The 26,569-nt window shown below is 46.1% G+C and overlaps 2 protein-coding genes across 3 annotated transcripts; one reads left to right on the top strand and one right to left on the bottom strand.

Moving 5' to 3' along the window:
• The first annotated feature begins 3,476 nt into the window (after positions 1 to 3,476).
• On the top strand, positions 3,477 to 9,189 carry LOC148519538 (perilipin-2-like). Of its 2 annotated transcripts, none has more exons than XM_088476556.1 (8): positions 3,477 to 3,547; positions 3,745 to 3,782; positions 4,889 to 5,084; positions 6,607 to 6,689; positions 6,963 to 7,215; positions 7,778 to 7,962; positions 8,276 to 8,410; positions 8,514 to 9,189. In XM_088476556.1, the coding sequence occupies exons 2-8, from the start codon at positions 3,759 to 3,761 to the stop codon at positions 8,889 to 8,891; spliced, it is 1,254 nt and encodes a 417-aa protein (XP_088332682.1). In that variant the 5' UTR covers positions 3,477 to 3,547; positions 3,745 to 3,758; the 3' UTR covers positions 8,892 to 9,189. The 2 variants fall into 2 exon arrangements, with proteins under 2 accessions (XP_088332682.1, XP_088332681.1); XM_088476555.1 differs by having other exon boundaries at positions 3,487 to 3,547; positions 3,745 to 3,812.
• Positions 9,190 to 16,939: 7,750 nt separating this feature from the next.
• LOC148519537 (perilipin-2-like) lies at positions 16,940 to 26,092 on the bottom strand. Its single transcript, XM_088476554.1, has 8 exons — positions 26,022 to 26,092; positions 25,787 to 25,824; positions 24,481 to 24,676; positions 19,955 to 20,037; positions 19,115 to 19,367; positions 18,119 to 18,303; positions 17,666 to 17,800; positions 16,940 to 17,564 (listed from the first exon to the last, which is right to left on the bottom strand). The coding sequence occupies exons 2-8, from the start codon at positions 25,808 to 25,810 to the stop codon at positions 17,187 to 17,189; spliced, it is 1,254 nt and encodes a 417-aa protein (XP_088332680.1). The 5' UTR covers positions 25,811 to 25,824; positions 26,022 to 26,092; the 3' UTR covers positions 16,940 to 17,186.
• Between the last annotated feature and the right edge of the window lie 477 nt (positions 26,093 to 26,569).

The raw sequence follows: 26,569 nt of genomic DNA, 5'->3' as shown, positions 1-26,569 counted from the left end.
CACCACAATGGATTTTAAATGAAACAATGGAGATACAATTGAAATGCAGACTTTCAGCTTATTTAACAAAAATATCACATGAAACGATTAGTAATTGCAACCATTTTTATACACAGGGGTGTATTCAATTAGCCCCCAAGCCAGCACTTATTTGGGGGTTGCGGCCTAATCACGGGAGGCCGCGCCCCTCTTAGAAGAAAAAAAGAAAGAAAAACCTATTTGCCGTGGCACTGTGATTGGGTTTGCGCACATCCAGGGCTGGTGCTTCGGTGTTGGGAACCCCCCTGCAAACTATAAATTTGCTTCCTCCTCATCTCCATCAGGGTCAGACAGCTCACAGCTGCCAGCTGTCTCTCTCTGTCTCTCACTGATTGGCCGGTCCTCCTCCTGGCATTGCAGTGCACAGAGCTGAGACAACTCCTCCATTGTTCCCCTTCTTGGGCACAGCACACCACACACAGAGAGAGTGGGTGTGCGCATGCGGCATGATGTCATCACATGATGCGTCACGTATGTAAACTGGCGGTCTACATGCCGTTGCTGGCAGTGGCGCGGCCTATAATGGAGTCCGGACCACCAATTAGCCAGATCACCGCTCCGCCTGAATTTAAATGTAATTTATGTCCGTGCCCGCATAGTTTACCACAGGACCACCCCTCAGTTGCACCCTGCCAGGCCCACCCGTGACACGGCTGTACTGGCTGCCTCAGCCTGCCGGTCACAGATGCAGCCAGTGCAGCTGTAAAAGGCACTCAGAAAGCAAGCAGCGGGCAGGGCAGCTCTCCAGCGCGGCGCCCCCTTGCAGTGTTAATCCTGTGGACTACACTGCGCCAGCCCAGCGTACATCTCTGAATAAGGCCCTATAAATGTAGCAGGGTATGAGCGAAATCTAAACTGGGTACACACTTGCCGATATATAAATTTTTACAGCCTGCGATCAATATATCGGCTGGGCAATCGGTCAGTGTGTAAGGGCGTCTGACCCAGCGGAGAATATATATCGGCCACAGAATCCATTGAATTTGACGTGTGTGTGTGTGTGTGTCTACACAAGTTCATTGCATAGACCTTACCAATCGCTAGATCGGTCAGTGGGTCGGCTAAGTGTGTACCCACATACTGTAAGTTACATAGGCAAATGCAGGTGCAGTTCCCAGTTGCCCCTGTATTATATAATTCATATATAGTACAATTGTACTACTGCTGCATGTTCCCCACAGTATCACAAATGAAATAATTAGCAACACGTGTGGATCTTTTAACATATGTCAGCCAGTAATAAATACACCTGTACACCAACTAGGATATCTGGAAAACATGCACTGTTAGGGTTGCACTGCTATTAACTGTCTATAGATAGGCTTACCATACAATCCCTTTAAACTGGGACATTCATGAATTACACAGGTTCTGTGGCTGGCTGACTTTAAGCCTGGATTTCACTTGGTTTTAATGAGACACGGTTTTATTAATACCGTCATCCAGTGCATAAGGAGCCCAATATGTACATCTATGTCTAGGGCAGTGCTAGGTTCTGCTGCCGCTCCCCCAGACTCGCGGACTTGCTCCCATGCTCTGGAATGGTGCCCACGTGTGAAATAACAACATTCAGCTCAGGCAGGTTGCTGCATATAATAGCTTACTGCAGAGGTTCCCAAGCGCAGTCCTCAAGGCTCCCCAACAGTTCTGGTTTTAAAGATATCCATGGAGGATCACAGGTGACTTAATTAATACTTGTCAATTTGATTTAACCACCTGCGCTCACTGCTCAGCCATGGATATCTCTTAAGGCGCATACACACACAACGATTTTTTTAACGATTATCGTTAACGATATAATTTATCATTCAATCGTTGTAAAAATCATTCCCTTTCTGAGTTAAAACGATGAACGATTATCGTTCATGCGCATTCACGTTTGTAGTTCAGTCAGACTGATCAACTGAACGATTTTCATTAAGGGAATCTGCAAAAATCGTTTGTAGTTCAAAAAAATCGTTCATTACACTTTAAAAAATCTGACAGATAATCTGACAGAAAATCGTTCATAAAATCGTTGGTAACAAAATTGTGTGTGTATGCAGCTTAAAGGTGCATACACACGGTCAGATTTGTCAGATGAACGATTTGACCAACGATTTGAACTACGAACGATTTTTGACTGCATTAAAATGACTGAAATCGTCCAAAACTGACTGCAAACACATCAGATATCGTTATCTGACCATCGGGAACGGCCATCGTTCATAGTTCAAACATGTCAGATTTTCCTTCAGATATGAACGATTTTTAAAATCGTTATCGTTCAGGTCTGAAGAAAAATCTGACCGTGTGTATGCACCATTAAGCTGCATACATTACACACATAAAGATTTTCTGTCCAACCATCCAATTAGTTGATTGGTTGGAATGAAAATCTGGTACTGTATGGGAGTAACTGATGATCAGCAATTTGCTCCTAATTGCCAGAAAACAGATGAAAATGGTCATCAGACAAGTTTGTTAAATGTTTGATATAAACAATTTGTTCAAACAACAACTTTAGTCCATTTTTCAACGTTTGGGAGCAAATTGCTGATTGTCATTTGCTTTCATACCTTACCAGATTTTCATTCCAACCAATCAACTAGTTGGCTGGTTGGACAGATAATCTTTACATGTGTACCCAGCTGTGATCACTGGTCCTGTATATGCTGGAATTATGACACACAATACACTTTGTATGACGCATAGAGTTGCTGGTTAAATGCTGATTATACCCTCTTCATGGACTGGCCACGCTCTAAAATCAAGCATTTGGAAACCCCCCTCTAGATATCCTGCATTTACTGTATACTGGAGACCGTGTACAGTCACATTTATGTATAGGCTTGGTAGTGTTTATTTTACAGAACTTTAATGACGGGCTTATCATTATGTAGGTATGGCCATGGACCATCGATATTTACCAATCATCAATGGTTAACTACTGATGGTTTGCCATAGATGGCAGAAATCCAATGGTTTTCTGCAATCGATGGCAGACTAGGACTCAATGGTGGTCCCCCCCATAACAAGGAGCGTAGCCATGCCCTTAATTGCCTGCTAAGCTCCGCTCCTATTACACCCTAGCAATGGTGACCAAGTAGTGGTGCAAACCAAAGATGGTTCACATTAGATGATTTTGTGCCATCGATGGTAATCACCTATGGAACCATCGATGGTGACCATTGATGGCCATCCCTAGGCTTATGGAGCTGACAATAGACACTTATTATTTGTACCCACAAGTGCTGTGCTTCATTCAGTTTCTCTCTGTCAGTGACTGCCAGCTAGCAGGCTGGATGGCTGCTGCTGCAGAAGCGAAGGCTGTGCTCTGATTGGCTCTCTGAGACAGTGAGAACCAATCAGAGCTAGCAATGTGCTCTGCAGCCTAGAGCGGGCGGGGCCAAGAAGGTCACATGTGAGGCAGAGAGAGACAGCAGCCTACAAAAGCCTGAGCTGCCCTGAGGCAGAGACAGACAGAGAGCAGCAGCCAGGAGGGAGCAGAGGCATTTACAATATACAGGTAGTCATTGGGTCACCATCACCATTGGGTGGCTGCAAAAATTGGAATGCCACCCTTGAATGGTAGAAATACTAGTAGTGAAAGAAAAACTTTGATGGCCTGTAACCATTGGCCAATGATGTGCCAGTAACGCAGCTTACTTCTGTAGTGACCGCAGCTTATCATGCTCTCTTACATGTGTGTGTTATGTTTCCTAGGTTACTGACTCAATATGGCTGAGACAGTGGAGCAGCAGGTAACTATGTGGTGTGACCCTCACTACTGTGTAGGTGAAGCTGGGGAATGGTAACCTGCAGGGGCATATTTATAATGGGTGCAGGGGGTGTGGTGCATATGGGCTCCTGGGTCCATGGGGCACCCACTCCACACACCCTGCACCCATGTTTTAATACTTGCCCCTCTGAAGTCCTGTGTTGGGCTGTAGCGCTGGACAAAACTCCTAAAATGTGGTTGCTGTGGCCATTTTTCTGGTGTTGTGTGCGTGCGCACTAGGGAATTTGCTGGTAAAATGGCGGTTGTGCATTTTACCGGTGACCTCCACATGCACAGTAGACTCTGGGCACACTATTGCCTTACTGTTGTGGTGACTCAACCGGCTACTGGGGAGAGAGGAGGGGGCCCCGGATGGGGAATGCACACAGGCCCTCTCCTTAAGATGCCTCTGGTAACATGCATGCCTGTAGATGTAGTCACATGTCCTGCCCTAAACAGGTGTCCCCTCCAGTATACCCCTCGCAGGTCCTCACCAGTCTACCAGATATTTGCACTGCATATTTGAGGACATAAAACTTGTTTACTTAATGCCCTATGTAGTTATACATGTTATCCTCTAGATCAGAGTTTCCCAAACTCTGCTGTTAGTTTAGGTTTTAAGGATATCCATGTTTGAGCACAGGTGACTTAATACCTTAGTCAATTTGATTTAACCATCTGGAAACAAGCCAGGATATCCTTAGAACCTGGACTGTAATGGTGGAGGCTGGGAAACTCTGCTCTAAACCATAACTTTCCTGCAGTTTGAGTATTTTTAACCTAAGTACAGGGTGGTATATTATCTTCATCTAGAGTAAAGCCCTGTACACACTGGACGATTGGTGGTTTTTTTTTTTGTTTGATACATCGTTCAAATTGTCCAGTGTGTAGGCACTAAACGATGCGCGCGCTCCTGCACGTCATTAACTATATCCCCAGTCTGCACATGCCGCTCAATCTGGGGGTATTGGTAATGATGCCAAGCTGTCTAATGCACCCTAAGCCTCTCTCCCCAGGTGTAGCCTTCTGACCTGTTAATGGAAGAACCCGGTGGCAGTGTTGTACTAATTGTGGCTGTTTCTCCTACAGAACGTTGTGGTGAGGTTGATTAACCTCCCCTTGGTGAGCTCCACTTATGATCTGGTGTCTTCTGCCTATATCACCACCAAAGACCACCACCCCTACTTGAAATCTGTGTGCGACGTTGCTGAGAAAAGTGTGAAGAGCATCACGTCGGTGGCTGTGACTAACGCCATGCCGATCCTGCACAGGCTGGGGCCCCAGAGTACGTCTTGTCACTTCCCTCTGATACTGCTTCTCATAACTATCTCTGACTGTTACATCCAGTCTGTTATCGCATGCGTCATGGACGTCCCTGTGCTTTCACACACACTGAACAGACTTCTCAGTATATGATGGCCCAGTACAGTGCTTCCCAATCTCCTTCCTCAGGGAGCAGTAAAGCTGGCCACACACTAGACCAACTTACATCCAACCATCCAACTAGTTGATTGGGAGCAAATTGCTGATTGTCATTTGCTTTCATCCCTTACCAAACGCCGGAAAATGGCCTAAACTGTTTGTTAAATGTTTGATCAAAACAATTTGTTCAAACTTGTCTGAAGACCATTTTCATTTGTTTTCTGGCATTTAGGAGCAAATTGCTGATCATCAGTTACTCCCATACCTTACCAGATTTTCATTCCAACCAATCCACTAGTTGGATGACAGGTCTAGTGTGTGTCCAGCTTAACAGAGCATGTCCATGTTTCCTAGTAGCAGGTGCACAGGTGTACTCATTACTGGCTGACACACTTTAAAAGCTCCACCTGTGGATCTTTTAATTTCACTTGTGATTCTGTGGGGAGACCTGGAAAACATGAACTGTCAGTGCTCCCTGAGGAATGAGTTTGGGAAAACACTGACCTAATATGTCCTTAATTAACCTAAAAACTTTTTGCTGAGAATTACAGTAACTGAACTATAATGGGAAGAGCACTGTATTTAGTTGGTGTAGAAGTAATGCAATGATTTGCAGTGTTTTAGGTTTTAAAGTAGTCTGTTCAACCCAGGCTTGCCTACCCTCCCGATTTTGACCGGGAGCCTCCCGAATATCGGGTGCTGCTCCCGACCCCCCGGAAAGGCAGGCAAGTCTCCCAGCTGCCGCCTACCCCCCGGACTACTAGTAAAAAAAAACCCGCAGTGGGGGGGGGGGGGGGGAGCGTGATTCACACTGTATCGTGGCTCCGCCCCCTGCTTCAGAATGTCTTTTTTCTGCATTGTGAAGAAGGGGTGGGGTCATGATGATGCAATCGTGCAGTTACACCCCTGGCCCCCACCCCCAAAATTGCATCATAGCCCAGCCACGCCCCCTGCAGAATGCAGGCATTTAGCTCCCGGAAGGAGGAGCTGAATGTTGGCATGTATGGTTCAACCAGACATACTCAGACCCTCCATGACCTGTTCCATTAGGTACAAAATGCTCTGCTCCTGGACTTCCTTCTTAATTTATGATTGAAGCCACCTTTGCTGAAACACCCTCGTCATGAAATGACTAGCTCAACACAGGTGACTGCAATCAATTAGGTGGGAAGTCCAGGAGCAGAGCATTTTGCACCTAATGTAACGGGCATGTTTGAGGGTAGGCATAATGTCTCCTGCTATGCACAGCACAAGCCAGCTTACATCCCCCTAGCAACTAGCATAGGAAGTAGGTTAAATGTCTTCTATTTTAGACACCCTGCTTTCACCTTGTATCTGGCACACTGGTTACAATGTACTATATAATTTTATATATTTTCTTTTAGTTGTTCTGGCTAACAACATTGCCTGTGTAGGATTGGATAAGATTGAGGTGAAGCTGCCCATTCTCTATCAGCCCACTGACAAGGTAAGCGTACAGCCCAACAGCTAGAACTTAATTATTTTTTCCAGCAAAACCGGTCAAATTGCCGGGTCCACAGGGGAGTCTGAGGAGATCCGCTCTGCACAGATTTACTCTTCAAAAACACAGCGGGGTGGTACAGTCACACCTTGTCAGCTGCATTCGTATCCCATGCGACCATGACGGTTAAGTGGTTAATATCCTAGAAATAGGAACCTGCATTACACAGATGTGTTGTGTAAATAGTCTTCTCTGCAGTATTTATTCTTCCTCCTCTAGGTGGTCTCCAATGTCTCTGAGGCCGTTCTTGGTGCAAAGGATGCTGTTGTACAGAGTATCTCGGGAGTAGTTGGTAAAACCAAGGGAGCTGTGCAGGACGGTGTAGAGATGACTAAGGCTGTTGTACATGGCGGCATTAGCACTGTTCTGGGGAGCGGTGTGGCGCAGATTGTGAGTGGCCATGTTGATACTGCGCTGACCAAGTCTGAAATTCTCCTGGAACATTACCTGCCGCCAACTGAGGAAGAGTTGGGTAAGCTGAAACTGATGTGAGCAGTACATTCATGGTAGATGGCATTCCTGCTAGGCTGTATTGGCGCGGTGCCAAACTCTGCCCTGTTTTTAAATGCTAAAATGCCCTCTGCCCTTATGGCGGCACCTCGCTGATGCAGAGGCCTGCTGCTGTCCCCACCTGCGGATCACAGTGAGACAGTCCCCGCCTGGTGAATAGATGCCATGCACTCCATCTTATCACTCTGCAGGGAGGGCTTTGGGGCTGGCCAGCATCTGAGTGCTGAGCAAGACCCCTGCAGTGACTAAATGGGGGTACGTCTTAAGACCACACCCCCTGCAAGTGGCCACGCTCCCTTTTTGGGCACATGCTTGTATTCACACCAGAAACCCTGCCACTCTCTGGCCCTGGCGTGAACACTAGTAGAGACTGTTCATGTAACACTTGACCTACTGGAGTATAGATGTAACCATACAATTCTTACTGTGCCACTGAGAACCCGGCTTTAAATGAAGCCGTGTAATTGGATTCCCGTATTTTTAGAGTTGGTAGAGATGTTTTTTTTTTGTTTTTCCTTTTTCAGCCAAGGAAGCAACAAACACAGAGGGGTTTGAATCAGCAACCGAAAAGCCAACTTACTATGTTCGCTTGGGATCGCTCTCTACAAAGGCCAGTAAACGTGCTTATTGGCAAGCTCTAGCACAAATGAGGGATGCTAAAGGCAGAAGCCAGGAAGCCATCGCTCAGCTACAGAACACTGTTTATCTGGTTAGTTGTGGATGATATAACTTATTACCATGAACAAAATGGCCGCCACCTGTCCAGTATGACTTGCTGCCCTACATATAACTTGATAGACTTCTAGATGTTGCTGCTTAGATAAACTAATAAAACTGGCCTGGCTAACATGTGGCTCTCAAGTTGTGAAACTACAAGTGCCAGCATACCCACCCATTAGGTAAAGTATTCTGGGACTTGAAGTGTCACATCAGCTGGCAAGCCACAGGTTGGCCAGGTCTGCTCTAGAATCCTGATCTCAAGGTGAGGGATGGCGCCCTTTTAAAGGCTTTTCTTATCTTAGATTGAATTTGCAAGAAAGAACATGAGTAGCGCCAATCAGAAAATCCATGATGCGCAAAATAAGATGTACAACACATGGGTAGAATGGACAAAGAGTACAGGACAGCGAGCAAGTGGGGAGACTGACAGTGCTGAGGTAAGCTTCTGTAACTAGAGTATGGTGTAAATGCTGTCTGCTATGTACTGAATAGATGACACATATAAAATGATTAAGATCTAACCTGTGTCCTGTTTCACAGCAAATTGAATCTCGCACTCTGACTATTGCCCGGCATTTGACTCAACAACTGCAAACCACATGTCTGTCCCTGGTGATCAGTGTTCAGGGCCTTCCGCAAAACATCCAGAGCAAAGTTGAAACCGCCAGCGCCATGGCGACCGATGTCTATCAGAACTTCCGTACTGCCGCCTCCTTCAGAGAAATGTCTGAGGGACTCTTAACCGCTAGTAAGGAGCAACTCACTAAAATGAAGACTTCTCTGGATGAGGTGATGGATTACTTGGTGAACAACACTCCACTAAATTGGCTGGTAGGTCCTTTCTACCCCCAGGTGGCCGGCTGCCCACATGGGGAGCAAGAAGCTGAGGTGTCTGACTCCGCTAACAGGGAGGACTAAATCGTGCTTCAGTCTACAAAGTCACTTTGTACCAAATACACTTAAGTGGGCTGTAGCAGATGTCTAATGCAGCTTTACTGTATACTTACTGTCACTTGTTTCCTGAGGCACTGACAATGCCTCTTACTGTCACTTGTTTCCTCTGAGGCACTGAGAATGTGACTTGGGACCTTTTAGCATGTTAGGTGCTGGCTTTACACAAATGCTGCCTAATGACACCTGTATTATGTCTAATCCACCACACAATGTCTATTATATTGTGCACTTTTTGTATCCTTAATAAATATATCTGCAATAATGTCTGTTTATGATGAATCTTTTAATTCCAATTCTATTAATGTCTAACAGTTCAAAAACTCTTAAACTGTGGTTACATGCCCCCTCCCAAGTATTGCAGTGCTATGGGGTGTAAAGGGAAGAATCTGACAGTCACGAGGTGCTGGATAAGTGTTGCTGGTACTTAATATCAATCACTGCTATTGGCTGTGTACACAATTCAGAACAACTAATCCGGTCTTAAGCTGTCGCTAAAAATGATCAGCAAATTACTTATGATTAAGTGGAAACTGTCATTCATTACACTAATGGGCCTCAGGTCTGCAGCCCCTAATATCAGGGCCATAGCTAGGGTAGTGCGGCCGGTACCATGGCACAGGGCACCACAGGTCAGGGGGCGCTGTTTGGGCCTGTCACAGTTCTGTTTTATCATTCTTGCTTGTAGCTTCCTCTTATTGCATCTCCTGTCCTCCCCTATCTCTTCCCTGGCTCTTCCCCATTAAGCCATGGCCCTTTTTTGGGGGGCGCCAATGCTCTTAATGGCACAGGGCACCAAAGTCTAGTTATGGCTCTGCATACTATACACTGATTTATGTTCAGTAATATAAAGTCAGAACTGGTTACATCACATTTGATCTGGTAATTAAAAGCTTTGCTCCTTTTGGGGGTGATTAATTTGCATTTTTTGGGCAGTGATCATTAATGACTGCCAACAGAGCAATTCAGTTTGGGTGCCCCTTATCATATTTGAGGCTAAGCTCCTTTTGGGCACACATTTGGTTAAGGCACCCCAAGAAACAATTGACTCTCACCTCATTGTCTCAGATTTCAAAATTGACTTGAAACAAATCCGGGCAGAGAACAATTGGAGTGAACATTAAAGCACTGGGGGTGTAATAATAAACCAGGATGTGTAATAGAGTTCCTATCCGTGGTGGTTGCAATGCTGAGGTAGAAAGTACACAGACTCCCAGCAATATTAAGCAGCATTTGCAGGTAGCTGCTGTACTCTGGCTCCCTCTGGTGCTTTTTGTCTGCACTGCAGCCCCTACGTAGCAACTGCTACTGGGTCCTATAATCATTTAGCTAACATGATTGCCATTCAGTAGATATGTTCTGCTTTACGTTGACAGTGGAATCTTACTCGACAAAACTAGTCTGGTGTTGGAGACCCTTTTTGTCCAGCTACAGTGGTTTTTTGGTTTGTGAAATATAGTTCCATTATAAGCGGGGGAAGTGTATTCGCTAACTTAATTATATTGTGTTCCTTTCAGTGTTTTCCAGTCTTAAGCCATGTACACACTGGCCGATATTGTGAATGATCTCTTTAATCGAATGAACATACAGGCCAACCTGATGATATAATCAGGATGTGCATGTTCAGGGATGCTGTGGGAGAAGCAGCAGCTGGCTACTGCAGCTGTTCCAAAAAGAGTTATGGGTGAAATTTGCCCTTAACGCTTTCTTTGAAGTCCACAGGGAGACAATGAGGTGTAGGTGGGACTTGGAGGACCGGACACTAACGGCAAAGCTTTTTCAATCCCAGGATGCTCCGGTTCTCCCACTTCCATAGTAGCCCACCGTATTGTTTGGCTTCTCTCATGGAAAGCAGATGCCTTATTCTGTGGAGATCCTGTTTGGACCAGAATTGGACAAAATTGTGACTACCTTGGCAGCTTCCAAGATTACATTCTTTCCCTCGGCATATAATGCAAAGTCTTGGATGTCATCCTTTTGTCCTCAAAGAAAAGCTAAAGGTCAATCCTTTCCAAGGCATTAGGCATCCACTAAGGCCTCCAAGCCTAGACCTGGGCTACTAGACGTCCACCTACCAAACCTGAGGACAAGCCTACAGCCTGATGGAGTGGGCCTCTCCCTGGAGTTCTTGTGTCTGACCACATCAGACGCTTGGGTAAGAGAAGAGGTCTCCCACGGATATGCCCTCTCATTCCTGAGGCACCCCACCCAGTAGTTCTTTTGCACAGGACCTCCATCGGATCCAAGCAAGGTCCTGCTGCTCCAAAAGGCCATTCAGTCCTTACTGCTCTCATGAGTAATAATTCTGGTTCCCTCCTCACCGCGAGGGAAAGGCTATTATTCTACCCTTTTCTTATTTCAGAAAGCCAACGGGTCTCATTGGCCTATCCTCAACTTCAAGTCACTGAACAAGTTTATCAGGGTGCCCAGGCTTTGTTGGGAATCCCTGTGCTCTATTGTCCTGGCTATTGAGCCTGGGGACTTTATGGTGTCTCTGGACATTCAGGACGCTTGCCTACATTTACCTATAGCGCCTTCTCATCAACAATATCTCCGGTTTGCTATACTAATGCAACATTACCAATTTCAAGCTCTGCCGTTTGGCCTTTCTACGGCTCCTCTGGGCTTTACCAAGATCATGACCGTTATAGCGGCCTACCTTTGTCGTCAAGGGATCAGACTGCTCCCATACTTCTACAATCTCTTGCTGTTGGCCAGCTCCCTGGAAATTCTTCAATGCCATCTACAGGTAACCATTACCTTTCTACAAATGCATGGTTGGCTGATCAACTGTAAAAAGTCTTCCATGATGCCTTCTCAAAGAATGGTACATCTGGGATCCCTCCTAGACTTTCAGGAACCTTCCTAACAGCAGAAAAAATCTCGGTATTACAGCAATGAATGTGCAGACTACTACACAGTCGCCGTGTGTCAATTCACTCTGCAATACAGATCCTGGGATCCATGGTATCCACCTTCGACATGGTAGAGTTTGCTCAGTTTCACTCCAGGCCCCTACAACACCTGATTCTCTCCAGGTGGAACAGGTTCCCTCATCTGCTCAGATCCCAGATGATGGGCCTCTCCCTGGAGGTTCACCTGTCCCTAACCTGGTGGCTACAGCCATCCCACTTGAACAAAGGGCGCCCCTTTTGGATCCCGGACTGGGTACTCCTAACCACAGATGCAAGCCTCCTCAGGTGGGGTGCAGTGGCTGGCAAGCACTCCTTCCAAGGACACGGACTCCAGCCAAGGCAATCTTTCCTATCAATGTCCTGATACTCCGAGCCATCTACAGAGCTCTCACCCTGGATCAGGATATTCTTCACGGCAGGACAGTACAAGTGCAGTCTGATAACGCCATGGCAGTGGCCTACCTCAATCACCAAGGAGGCAGTCTAAGTCAGACAGCGATGGCAGAAGTGTTCCGCATTCTCACATGGGCCGAACGCCATCTTATAGCTATCTCTGCAGTGTTTATCCCAAGAATTCACAATTGGTAAGCAGATTTTTTCAGCCATCTCAATGTGCATGCAGGGGAGTGGTCTCTACATCCAGAAGTCTTTCAGCTCCTGGTGGACAAATGGGGTCTACCAGATGTGGACCTCATGACACAACCACAAACTCCCAGTGTATGGAACCAGAACAAGGGACCCCAATGCAGCCTTCGTGGATGCATATTCCGTGAGGTGGCCCTTCCATTTGGTGTACCTCTTCCCTTTAGTCTACATCCTTGCTCGGGTTCTTCAGAAGTTCAAACAGGAAGGGGGCACAGTCCAGTTGGTGGCTCCGGCTTGGCCCAGATGCCATTGGTACTCCCATCTTTAAAAGGAAATTGTGGTTCCAGCCTTTCAATCACCAGACCTCTCAGCAGGTGAGGCTCACTGCAAAAGACTCTTCTGGCTATAGCATCTGTCCGTAGGGTATCGGATTTAGGGCGCTTTCATGTTGCTCCCTCTTTTTGATCTTTAATCAGGATATGGCTGTTCTTGGAACACACCCTGGCTTCTTTCCCAAGGTGGTTACTCTTTTTCACCTTAATGAGGAAATTGTGGTTCCGGCCTTTCAATCACCAGACTTCTCGGAAGGTGAGGCTTCTTTGGACGTGGTCCGTGCTCTGAAGATCTACGTGGCCCGTACTAGTTGCATCAGGAAATCAGACTCCCTATTCATCTTATATGGATTCCATAAGAAGGGATGGCCAAGTAATAAACAGACTCTGGCCAGATGGATTCGCATGACTATCTCACAGATTTACACGCAGACCGGCCTTCCTCTGTGGGTCTCTTGTGGGCAGCCCTCCGTGGCGCCTCTGCTGAACAACTATGCAAGGCGGTTACATGGTCTTCTGTCCACACCTTTCTTAGGTCTATGCCTTTGATACATTTGCCTCTCAGGATGCTTCCTTCGGGCGTCAGGTTCTCTCAGCTCAGGAGCGTCCCCGTCCAAGAACAACTGCTTTGGGACATCCCCATTGTCTCCCTATTGACTCTGAAGAAGAAAAGCGAGTTCTGCAAAACTTACCCTTGTTAACTCTCTTTCTTCGAAGTCCATAGGGTTCACCGGGAACCCGCCCTGACACTTATCTTGGTCACTTGTTTCCTTCTCTGTGTTAGAGTGCGATTCCTCAGTGTACCAGTCTTCATTCTCTCCTATCCTGCTCCTGCCTTGGGCTGGTTAACAAAACTGAGTTGCCCTCATGCTGTGGGCGGTGTATAGGGGGAAGGACCGGAGCAACCTGGGATTGAAAAAGCTTTGCTGTTGGTGTCTCCAAGTCCCACCTACACCTCATTGTCTCCCTATGGACTTCAAAGAAAGAGTTAACAAGGATAAATTTTACCCATAACTCTGCTTTTTTAGTAACAGCTGCAGTAGCCGGCAGAGCAGGAGGGGCATTTACTCCATGAAAAGTGGAGTGTTAGTAAATAGACCCCACAGCCAATAAAGTGACAGTTAGGAGCTGATTGGTAGTTTTTAATCTCCATCTACTTTATCACTTTCCAAGGCTGAGGGGTCTATTTACTAAGCCTTGGACGGAGATAAAGTAACAGCCAACCAGCTCCTAACTGTCATGTCACAGGCTGTGTTTGAAAAATGACAGTAGCTGGTTGGCTGGTACTTTATCTCCGTCCACTTTATCTCTTTCCAAGGCTTAGTAAATAGACCCTTAGTACCTAGACCCCTAAAGTTGGGTACATTGATATATCTGCAGACTGTGCAGAATATATGTTCTGCATACAGACTGCCCGATTCGTCGTGATTGACGTCACAACTGGGTAGTCATTTACATGCGCCTGCCCAGTTGAGCTGTTAATTACCACCAGCCCATGCAGCAAGTGTATGGGTGGTCGGCTGACCGCCCGTACCCACAGCACAATGCACCAATATATCTGCAGATATATTGGGCATCGGCTGTGCTGCACAACCGATGCAATATGTCTGTGAACGTCGTTGTTCGCAGACATATTGCCTGTACATGCTGGCCCACGCACACACGATATATAGGCCTTCAGTTGAACGGCCGATATGTCAGCCAGGCTCAATGTCGTTAACATCATTCAGTGCCGTCATGGGCAGCATCCCTGAACATGCACAACCTCACGATAACGTCAGGTTGGCCTGCGTGTTCAGGCGATGAAAGATATCGTTATCGTTCACAATATCGGCCAGTGTGTACGCGGCTTAAGACTGGTGTTGCTGTCACACACTTCTGTCATATGTTGTGACTTCATTCTTGTTGATCGAAGTTAACCAGGAAACTTTTATTCCCACATTTTCTGTTTTTTTTATTAGAATGTTGATTTCTTCTGTGTTATATATTCTACATGTGTAATGTTTATAAGTTTAAGGTAATATTTATATGAGATATCCCCATACTTGCCCCCTGGAAAAGCAGTCAAGTTTCCTAGTTGGCGTGGCCCCCTCGCAATTCCCATACAAACCCCCGCAGTAAGGGGTTGGGGGGCGATGATGCGATTCACATCATGTCCCTGCTCACAATGCTGATAATCTTGGCATTGTGTAGTGGGGTGGGTCCAAAATGACAATTGCTTCAGCACGCCCCAGCTCCACCCCTAATGTTGGATAATATCCCCAGCCACGCCCTCCAATGCCTAGCTGCCGACCTGGCTGCTCCCTCACGGAATGTCAGCAAGCATGGATATCTGGTTTTATTAAATAAACTGTACATGCTTAACATTTCACATGGGAACGCCTCCATTTGGCCCTTAATCCGGCCCTGGGTCCATGGTGGACTTGTGTGAAACAGGGCAATTTGGGCACAATTAGCTACAGATTAAAAGCTGCAATAATTTAAAAAGGCAAAAAGCAAACATTGTTTTGCTTATACAGTCAGGTGCATAAATAATTGGGACATTGACAGAATTTTCATATTTTGGCCTCTATTCACCACAATGGCTTTGAAATGAAACAAACAAGATGTGCTTTACCTGCAGACTTTCAGATTTAATTTGAGGGTAATTACATCCAAATCAGGTGAACGGTGTAGGAATTACAACGGTTTCTATAAAAGCTGGATTAAATAGAGCCAGCGCAAGCTCCGTCTGTCGAGAAGACCAGCTGACGCAAGAAGACGCCGGGAAGCCCTGGCTGAGCGGCCGTGCAAAAGAGCTTAAAGGCAGTCGCCATCTAGGTGAAGGTGCAGTATAAATAAAAAAGGAAAATTGAAAAAAAAAAAAAACTGTTTTGATTTTAATATTTCTTTTGCAGGGGTACTATAGGTGCCAGCACACCCTTAATACCCCGCCTGCTGGTACTTGTGGTTCTCCAAGTACCAGCATGCTGGGGAGGCTTGTTGGGACCTGTAGTACTACTGCAAAAGACTATTTATATTTTCTTATGCACCACACTTTACATAATCAGCCTGGGGTGCCTTAATGAGGGAGACCCCTTTATTGGGGGGGTCCCCCTGACTCCCCAGCCTGGGCTGACTAGTGGTCAGGGGTGATTATCCGGCTGGGGGCCCGGTGAAAGGGCTCCCCTGGCTGTGGCATCACCCCCCGCTAGACAGAGTCCGGTGCGGGGAAATACAGGTGGTCCCTATGCATTTTTTCCCCCTGTAGTTCCAGGACCGGCTCAGAGCCCTGTGCTGGTTGCACTAAATATGGGGGACCCCTATGTCATTTGTCCCCATATTTTGGCAACCAGGACAGGTTATCAAAAGCCCGGTGCTGGTTGTGCTTAATACAGGGGGACCACTATGTCGTTTGTCTCCTGTATTTAGCACAACCAGTACTGGAGCTCCAAAGCCCGGGGGATGGTTTTATTTTATTTTTTTTAACACATTCAATTTTTAGCATAGATGCGTAGATCTCACTGCTGCATTAGTCCATCTGACTTGATTTTTCTCAGCTGTATACCCACTACCACTGATGCCCCCTTTGCACTGCACTACTGCTGATTCTGCTACCCTACACGACTATAGCCATCTCGCACTCTGCACCTCCCAAACCAGCCTCCTGTCCCCTCTTCCACCTGCATTAGAGTACCATTTTGTGGCCCTTCTCCCCTGCATGTAGCCCGGTTTGCTCATCCAAACCCTGATATTTAATAAATTTTTTAAAAAAGTTATGAAATTCTATAGACAAAAAACCCTTACAGTTTCATATGTCCCATTAAAGCTGCTTAGACATGATCTGAAAATTCACAAAACCTATTGATTTTCTGCCACTCAAGCTTCAAAAAGCAATGAAATTACGATCATTAAGGCTGACGCCTTAATGGACATGGTCCTTGCGCAATACAGATATGGTATGCCATCACACCATGTGGTTACCTGCAGATTCAGCACTCACAGAATGAGATTGCTGTCACTCGCAAAATGGTGGAGCTGCTAATTCACAGAATTGTGTGCTCATTGACCATAGCACTGCACAGAAAGTCTGCAGTACTTGGGAGGGGTATTTAACCACAGTAACATAAGAGTTATTGAAGAAACCAAGTTAACTGTTAGACATTAATAGAATTGGGATTAAAAGCTTCATCATAAACAGACAGTTATTGAGGATATATTTATTAAGGATACAAAAGTGCAAAATATAATGGACATTGTGTGGTGGATTAGACATAATAAATACAGGTTTCATTAGTCAGCATTTGTGTAAAGCCAGCACCTAACATGCTAAAGGTCCCAAGTCACAGTCAGTGCCTCAGAGGAAAAGTGACAGTAAAGCTGCATTAGACATTGTACCAAATACACTGAAGTGGGCTGTAGCAAAGTGACTTTGTAGACTGAAGCACGATTTAGTCCTCCCTGTTAGCGGAGTCCGACACATCAGCTTCTTGCTCCCCATGTGGGCAGCCGGCCACCTGGGGGTAGAAAGGACCTACCAGCCAATTTAGTGGAGTGTTGTTCACCAAGTAATTCATCACCTCATCCAGAGAAGTCTTCATTTTAGTGAGTTGCTCCTTACTAGCGGTTAAGGGTCCATCAGACATTTCTCTGAAGGAGGCAGCAGTACGGAAGTTCTGATAGACATCGGTTGCCATGGCGCTGACGGTTTCAGCTTTGCTCTGGATGTTTTGCGGAAGGCCCTGTACACTGATCACCAGGGACAGACATGTGGTTTGCAGTTGTCGCGTCAAATTCCAGGCAATAGTCAGAGTGCGAGATTCAATTTGCTGTGAAACAGGTCACATGTTAGATCATAATCATTTTATGATTCATCTATTCAGTAATTAGCAGACAGCATTTATACCATACTGTAGTTACAGAAGCTTACCTCAGCACTGTCAGTCTCACCACTAGCTCGCTGTCCTGTACTCTTTGTCCATTCTACCCATGTGTTGTACATCTTATTTTGTGCATCATGGATTTTCTGATTGGCGCTACTCATGTTCTTTCTTGCAAATTCAATCTAAAAGATAAGAAAAGGCTTTAAAAGGGCGTCATCCCTCACCTTGAGATCAGGATTCTAGATCAGACCTGGCCAACCTGTGGCTCGCCAGCTGATGTGACACTTCAAGTCCCAGTATGAGTTACCGGATTGGTTGGGAGGTTATTTTGGCACTTGTAGTTTCACAGCTTCAGCCACAGGTTAGCCAGGCCCATTTTATTAGTTTATCTAAGCAGCAACATCTAGAAGTCTTTCAAGTTATATGTAGGGCAGGAAGTCATACTGGATAGGTGGTGGCCATTTTGTTCATGGTAATAAGTCATATCATCCACAACTAACCAGATAAACAGTGTTCTGTAGCTGAGCGATGGCTTCCTGGCTTCTGCCTTTAGCATCCTTCATTTGTGCTAGAGCTTGCCGATAAGCACGTTTACAGGCCTTTGTAGAGAGCGATCCCAAGCGAACATAGTAAGTTGGCTTTTCGGTTGCTGATTCAAACCCCTCTGTGTTAGTTGCTTCCTTGGCTGAAATAAAAAAAATAAAAAAAAAATAAAAAACATATACCAACTCTAGAAATACGGGAATCCAATTACACGGCTTCATTTAAAGCTGGGTTCCCAGTGGCACAGTAAGAATTGTATGGCCGGAGAGCGGCATGGCTTATGGTGTGAATACAAGCATGTGCCCAAAAGGGAGCGTGGCCACTTGAAGGGGGCGTGGCCTTAAGACGTACCCCCATTTAGTCACTGCAGGGGGCTTGCTCAGCACTCAGATGCTGGCCAGCCCCAAAGCCCTCCCTGCAGAGTGATAAGATGGAGTGCATGGCATCTATTCACCAGGCGGGGACTGTCTCACTGTGATCCGCAGGTGGGGACAGCAGCATGCCTCCGTATCAGCGAGGTGCAGCCATAAGGGCAGAGCGCATTTTAGCATTTAAAACACAGGGCAGCATACCTCCCAACATGACCCTCTCCAGGAGGGACACAATGCTCTGGTCCTGGACTTCCCTGGTCACTTATGATTGGTGGCGGCTCCAGAGGTGGGGCAGTAGCGCAGTCCAAACTTCAAATAGGGGAGTCACACTAACTGCCAGTGAGTCCCAAGCCAGTGATGTTTGGCAGTGTGTGAAATGACAGTTGGTGAGGCTCCCCTATTTGACTTTTGAACTGTGCTGCAGCCCCACCTCTTACCAGGGAAGTCCAGGACCAGACCATCGTGTCCCTCCTGGAGAGGGTCATGTTGGGAGGTATGGGGCAGAGTGCGGCACCATGTCAATACAGCCTAGCAGGAATGCCATCTACCATGAATGTACTGCTCACATCAGTTTCAGCTTACCCAACTCTTCCTCAGTTGGCGGCAGGTAATGTTCCAGGAGAATTTCAGACTTGGTCAGCGCAGTATCGACATGGCCGCTCACAGTCTGCGCCACACGGCTCCCCAGAACAGTGCTAATGCCACCATGTACAACAGCCTTAGTCATCTCTACACCGTCCTGCACAGCTCCCTTGGTTTTACCAACTACTCCTGAGATACTCTGTACAACAGCATCCTTTGCACCAAGAACGGCCTCAGAGACATTGGAGACCACCTAGAGGAGGAAGAAGAAATACTGCAGGGAAGACTATTTACACAACACATCTGTGTAATGCAGGTTCCTATTTTTAGGATATTACCCACTTAACGGGCGTGGTCGCATGGGACAAGATGTGACTGTACCACCCCACTGTGTTTATGGAGAGGAAATCTGTTAAACACATATGCACAACAGATCTCCTCAGACTCCCCTGCAGAACCGGCAATTAGGGAGGCCAATTCCAGGCAGTTTTTTTAATCCCGGGATTGAGTTGTTCAATCAAAATGCAGAGTGCGGGGAGAGCTGCAGCTGGTCTCTGGTGAGCCAGATCGCATCAGGTCCAGCAAAGGAGAGCTGGCATACACATGATGGCGGCTGTAGCTGCTGGCGTGACATCCCTACTGTGTGTCCTGCTGCTAGAGACCAACAGGCTGCTATATTTTGCAGCCTGGCTGATTTTAACATTGCACCGTGATACTGGGAATCCCAGGGCTGGAGTCACCAATCCCGGAATTCAAATCCTGGCCAGAATCCTGCTGGTTTTGCCAGAAAAATAAATAAAAAAAAGTGGTTAAGTTCTAGCTGTTGGGCTGTACGCTTACCTTGTCAGTGGGCTGATAGAGAATGGGCAGCTTCACCTCAATCTTATCCAATCCTACACAGGCAATGTTGTTAGCCAGAACAACTTAAAAAAAAAGAAATTAAATTAGATAAATCCGGTCATTCTGAGGTAACAGTACATTGTAACAAGTGTGCCAGGTTAAAGGTGAAAGCACCAAGTGAGTGTCTAAAATACACAACATTTAACCCACTTCCTATGCTAGTTGTTAGGGGGATGCAAGCTGGCTTGTGCTGTGCATAGCATGACAAATGTGAAAAAATAATGTTACTTTTCAGACATCGTGTATCTTTTCGCTTTTTTTATAGTCATATTTATCATGTTTTCACCAAAAATGGAAAAGTGATAAACCCCCTGAATTGTAATAATTTTTGCATTAGGATTAGATAATGGAAAAACCACATAAATGATTTTTTCTAGGGGTGAGCGGGTTCGGATTTCTGAAATCCGAACCCCCCCGAGCCCCCCCCGATCCGAGTCCGATCCGAATCAGGCTCGACTTTTCCCGCCTGACTCGGATCTGAAATCGAGGCAAAACGTCATCATCCCGCCTTCCGAGTCTCGCGGGTTTTGGATCCTATATAAGGTACCCACGTCGGCGCCATTTTCTCACTCGGCTGTGGACAGTGAAGAGGGAGGGTGGGAGTTAGGGCTGTGTAGTGTAGTGTAGTGTAGTGTAGTGCTGCTGTTGTCCACTACTTCAAAGTCCATAGGGGCTGGCTGTGTTGTGCTGTGCTGCTGTTGTTAATAGGGGCTGTGTCCACTACTTCAAAGTCCATAGGGGCTGGCTGGACTGTGTTGTGCAGTCAGTTCTCCATAGGGGCTGTGTCCACTCCAAAGTCCTGTGCAGTGTCCCAGTCCTAAAGGAGTGCTGCAGTGTTGTCCAGGGGGTGCTCTGTCCATCAGGGGTGCTCCCCCCAAGTGCTAAAAAAATAATATATTTTCTGTGTTTGTGAATTGTGTGCGCAGTAGCCGCACGTGCATCAACAAAGTAGTGCCAAGCGTGCGCCTGTGTCATAAGTAAAGGGCCGGCTGGCTTGACCGTTAAGGGTGCTGTAACCCCCGAAAGTACACTCCAGTCCAAACCAAAAAAAAAATTATTTTCTGTGTTTGTGAATTGTGTGCGCAGTAGCCGCACGTGCATCAACAAAGTAGTGCCAAGCGTGCGCCTGTGTCATAAGTAAAGGGCCGGCTGGCTTGACCGTTAAGGGTGCTGTAACCCCCGAAAGTACACTCCAGTCCAAACCAAAAAAAAAATTATTTTCTGTGTTTGTGAATTGTGTGCACTGTGGCTGCACGTGCATCAACAAAGGAGCAGCGCCAAGCGTGCGCCTGTGTCCCATAAGTAAAGAGCCGGCTGGCTCATTTCTTAAAGGGTGGTGTAACCCACAAAGTGCACTACTCTCCAGCAAAAATAAAATAATATTTTCTGTGTTTGTGTGCGCTTTAGCCGCACGTATATATATCAATATAACATAAATGGAGGACCAAACTTTCTCCGATAAAAATAAAATAGGGAAAGATCAAGAACCTCTTCCTCCTAGTGCTGTTGCTGCTGCTGGGAGTTGTTCATCATCCCAGAGAGGAAGTAGGAACATCACTACTTTTACTAAACAATTGACCCTCCAACAGTCCCTAGCGATGAGGATGAAGTACGACAGCAGTCATCCTGAAGCAAAACGTATAACTGAGGCCTTGACTGCTATGTTGGTGTTAGACGTGCGTCCGGTATCCGACATTAGTGCAGTGGGATTTAGACAATTGATGGAGTTAGTGTGTCCTCGGTTCCAAATCCCGTCTAGATTCCACCTGCATCCTCAAAGCAGCAGCGACAAGCGTGCGTCTGTCTGTTAAAGGGTGGTGACACCTCAAAGTGTTCTACACAAACAATTAAAATATTCTTCTTCTTTTTTCTGTCTTTGTGAATTGTGTGGGCTGTAGCCGCACCTGCATCCTTAAAGCAGCAGCGACAAGCGTGCGTCTGTCTGTTAAAGGGTGGTGACACCCTCAAAGTGTGCTACACAAACAATTAAAATATTGTTCTTTTTTCTGTCTTTGTGAATTGTGTGGGCTGTAGCCGCACCTGCATCCTTAAAGCAGCAGCGACAAGCGTGCGTCTGTCTGTTAAAGGGTGGTGACACCCTCAAAGTGTGCTACACAAACAATTAAAATATTGTTCTTTTTTTTTTGGTCTTTGTGAAATGTGTGGGCTGTAGCCGCACCTGCATCCTTAAAGCAGCAGCGACAAGCGTGCGTCTGTCTGTTAAAGGGTGATGACACCTCAAAGTGTGCTCCACAAAGAATAAAAATATTCTTTTTTTTTTTCTGTCTTTGTGAATTGTGTGGGCTGTAGCCGCACTTGAATCCTCAAAGCAGCAGCGACAAGCGTGCGTCTGTCTGTTAAAGGATTACATCGGTGACAGCATCCAAGTAGGCATGTCAGACAGTCCGTACCTGTACTGGCAGGAAAAAGAAGCAATTTGGAGGTCCCTGTACAAACTGGCTCTATTTTACCTGAGTTGCCCCCCCTCCAGTGTGTACTCCGAATGAGTGTTTAGTGCAGCCGGGAACCTTGTCAGCGAAAGGCGTAGGAGGTTGCTTCCACAAAATGTGGAGAAGATGATGTTCATAAAATGAATTATCAACTCTTCCAGGGAGACCAGCCTCCAGAACGTACAGAGGGACCTGTGGTTCCAGCAGGGACGAATTAATACTCTGTGAGGATGAGGATGTACACACTGAAGAGGGTGAGGAATCGGTGGATGAGGAGGATGAGGATGACATCTTGCCTCCGTAGAGCCAGTTTGTGCAGGGACAGATTAATTGCCAGCTTGTTTTGTGGGGGCCCAAACGAACCAATCATTTCAGCCACAGTTGTGTGGCAGACCCTGGCGCTGAAATGATTGGTTTGTTAAAGTGTGCATGTCCTGTTTATACAACATAAGGGTGGGTGGGAGGGCCCAAGGACAATTCCATCTTGCACTTCTTTTTTTTCTTTGCATTATGTACAGTTTGGGGCCTAGTTTTTCTAACTGCCATCCTGTCTGCCACTGCAGTGTCACTCCTAGATGGGTCACGTGTTTGTGCCGCCCACTCGTGTCGCTTAGCATAGTCATCCAGCTACCTCGGTGCAACCTTTTGGACATGAAAACACTATTGTGAGGTGTGAGGTGTTCAGAATAGACTGGAAATGAGTGGAAATTAAGGTTATTGAGGTTAATAATAGCATAGGAGCAGAGAAACCAACAAATTCTGTGATTTTAGCTGTTTTTATGCTTTTTTTAAAAAAAATACAGATCCAAAACACAAAACCCAGAACCCAAAACACGGAAGGGTGGTTTTGGCAAAACCAATCCAGATCCAAAACACGAAGAAAGATCCAGATCCAAAACCAAAACACGAAAAGTGGCCGGTGCACACCCCTAATTTTTTCATGTTCCGAAGAAAAAAAAAAAATTACTGCGTATGCTGAGTTTTGGACATGCACAGTAGGTGGCGTTCTGCATAAGTGACTAGCGGAATTCTAGTGGTTCATCAAAATAAAGGAATCTTTTGATGCGCACACACACACACACACCTATAAGACAGGTATGTGTAGTACTTGTTAGAACCTTATTTGTGGACCCATTTTATAGCAAATTGTAGTTTTTTGTAATCATTAAAATTATTTTATAAAAGTTCTATATTTTTTCAAGAATGAACAAAAAAATATAAATATATATATTTATATATTCATTCAAGTACTACGGATTTAAATTTCATAAGTTTCACCTAATTAGCAATAATAGCTTACTTCACAATCAGTGGTGTTGGAATACAATTACCGCCAGGAAAAAAAAATAAAAAAAAATTAATTAAAAAAAAATAAAATTTAAATAAACATTGATACATTTCCTCAAAACTTATCTAGTAAAAAATTTGAAAACCATTCTTTTTTTTAATGTAAAAAGCTGTTGATACATATCCCCCATTATGTCTGGTTAACCACTGGATCTACTTTAAAACATACAACACTGCCAATCTGTGAATTACTTCTACACCAACTAAATCCAGTGCGCTTCCCATTATAAGTAAATTACAATGTTTAAGAAATTATTCTCAGCAACTGGGTGACAAGCAGAATAGAGTATTTATTTGTATGTTAAAAGGACATATTAGGCCAGTGTTTTCCCAAACTCATTCCTCAGGAAGCACTAACAGTGCATCTTTTCCAGTTCTCCTCACAGAATCACAAGTGAAATAATTAAATCCACATGTGGATCTTTTCAAATGAGTCATTGAGTAATGACTACACCTGTGCACCTGCTACTAGGAAACATGGACAACATGCACTGTTACTGCTCCCTGAGGAAGGAGTTTGGGAAGCACTGTACTGGGCCGTCATATACTGAGAGGTCTATTCAGAGTGTGTGAAAGCACAGGGACGTCCATGACGCATGCGATAACAGACTGGATGTAACAGTCAGATAGTTATGAGAAGCAGAATCAGAGGGAAGTGACAAGACGTACTCTGGGGCCCCAGCCTGTGCAGGATCGGCATGGCATTAGTCACAGCCACCGATGTGATGCTCTTCACACTTTTCTCAGCAACGTCGCACACAGATTTCAAGTAGGGATGGTGGTCTTTGGTGGTGATATAGGCAGAAGACACCAGATCATAAGTGGAGCTCACCAAGGGGAGGTTAATCAACCTCACCACAACGTTCTGTAGGAGAAACAGCCACAATTAGTACAACACTGCCACCGGGTTCTTCCATTAACAGACCAGAAGGCTACACCTGGGGAGAGGGGCTCAGGGTGCATTAGACAGCATGGCATCATTACCAATACCCCCAGATTGAGCGGCATGTGCAGACTTGGGATATTGTTAATGACCCGCAGGAGTGTGCATCGTTTAGTGCATACATATACTGGACGATTTGAACGAAATATCGATCAACGATGTTATAGTTTTAAAAAAATTTAAAATAAATTGTCCAGTGTGTACAGGGCTTTACTCTGGATAAAGATAAAATACCACCCTGTACTTAGGTTAAAATACTCAAACTGTAGTAAAGTTATGGTTTAGAACAGAGTTTCCCAGACTCCACCATTACAGTCCAGGTTCTAAGGATATTCATGCTTGTTTCCAGCTTGTTAAATCAAATTGACTGAGGTACAGTATTAAGTCACCTGTGCTCAAGCATGGATATCCTTGAAACCTGGACTGTAATGGTAGAATTTGGGAACCTGGACTAGAGGAGAACATAATTAACTACATAGGGCATTAAGTAAACAAGTCTTACATCCCCGAATATGCAGTGTAAATATTTGGTAGACTGGTGAAGAACAGCTGGAGGGGACACCTGTTTAGGCATGTGACTACATCTACAGGCATGCATGTTACCAGTGGCATCTTGAGGGGGGCAGAGGGGCTTGTGGGCATTCCCCATCCGGGGCCCCCTCCTCTCTCCCCAGCAGCCAGTCGCGTCACTGCAGCAGTAAGGCAATACTGTGTCTACTGTGCATGCGCAGGTCACCGGTAAAATGGCACGACCGCCATTTTCCCAGCAGTTTCCTTAGTGCGCATGCACACAACACTGGAAAAATAGCCACAGCGGCCACTTTCCAGGCATTTTGTCCAGCGCTACAGCCCAACATGGGACTTTGGAGAGATATGTATTAAAACATGGGTGCAGAGTGTGTGGAGTGGGTGCCCCAAGGACCCAGGAGCCCGTATGCACCACACACCCTGCACCCATTATAAATATGCCCCTGCAGGTTACCATTCCCCAGCTTTACCTACACAGTAGTGAGGGTCACACCATATAGTTACCTGCTGCTCCACTGTCTCAGCCATATTGAGTCAGTAACCTAGGAAACATAACACACACATGTAAGAGAGCATGATAAACTGCGGTCACTACAGAAGTAAGCTGCGTTACTGGCACATCATTGGCCAATGGTTACAAGCCATCAATGTTTTTCTTTCACTACTAGTATTTCTACCATTCAAGGGTGGCATTCCAAATTTTGCAGCCACCCAATGGTGATGGTGACCCAATGACTACCTGTATATTGTAAATGCCTCTGCTCCCTCCTGGCTGCTGCTCTCTGTCTGTCTCTGCCTCAGGGCAGCTCAGGCTTTTGTAGGCTGCTGTCTCTCTCTGCCTCACATGTGACCCATTTAGTGCAATCAGTAGCTGGAAGAGGGTAATAGGAGGACCGGACCAGCAGCAAAGCTTATCCAATCCCAGGATGCTCCGCTCCTGCCCCCTATACCCCACCCACAGCCTGAGGTGTGTGCGCTCAATGTCGACATTGAGCACACTAGCTAGCAAGGCTCCCCGGACCCCAGACTGCAGCCGAGACTCAAGGGGACAGGTAAGACGGATTCCCGCTTGTGGGGACCCGCATCTAATGCGCAGTCTTGCCCTCCGGTCTTGGGAGACAGGCCGGAGGCGCTGATGTGGACACCAGTATGTCCAGGACTCCACTAGACCACCAGGGCAATACAAACACTGGCGCCGGGCACAATTTAAGGCCAGTGGACCCGGTGGTTAATGTCAGCACAGGGGAGAAGGCGCTCTCCCTGCGGCCCCTCCCCTAGTTCAGGGCG

The sequence above is a fragment of the Taudactylus pleione genome, unplaced genomic scaffold (assembly GCF_031769625.1).
Source record: "Taudactylus pleione unplaced genomic scaffold, aTauple2 ptg000189l, whole genome shotgun sequence".
In the NCBI taxonomy this organism is placed as follows: domain Eukaryota; kingdom Metazoa; phylum Chordata; class Amphibia; order Anura; family Myobatrachidae; genus Taudactylus; species Taudactylus pleione.
The sequence above is the reverse complement of the archived record's forward strand: the minus strand, read 5'-3'. Positions and strand labels throughout refer to the sequence as shown.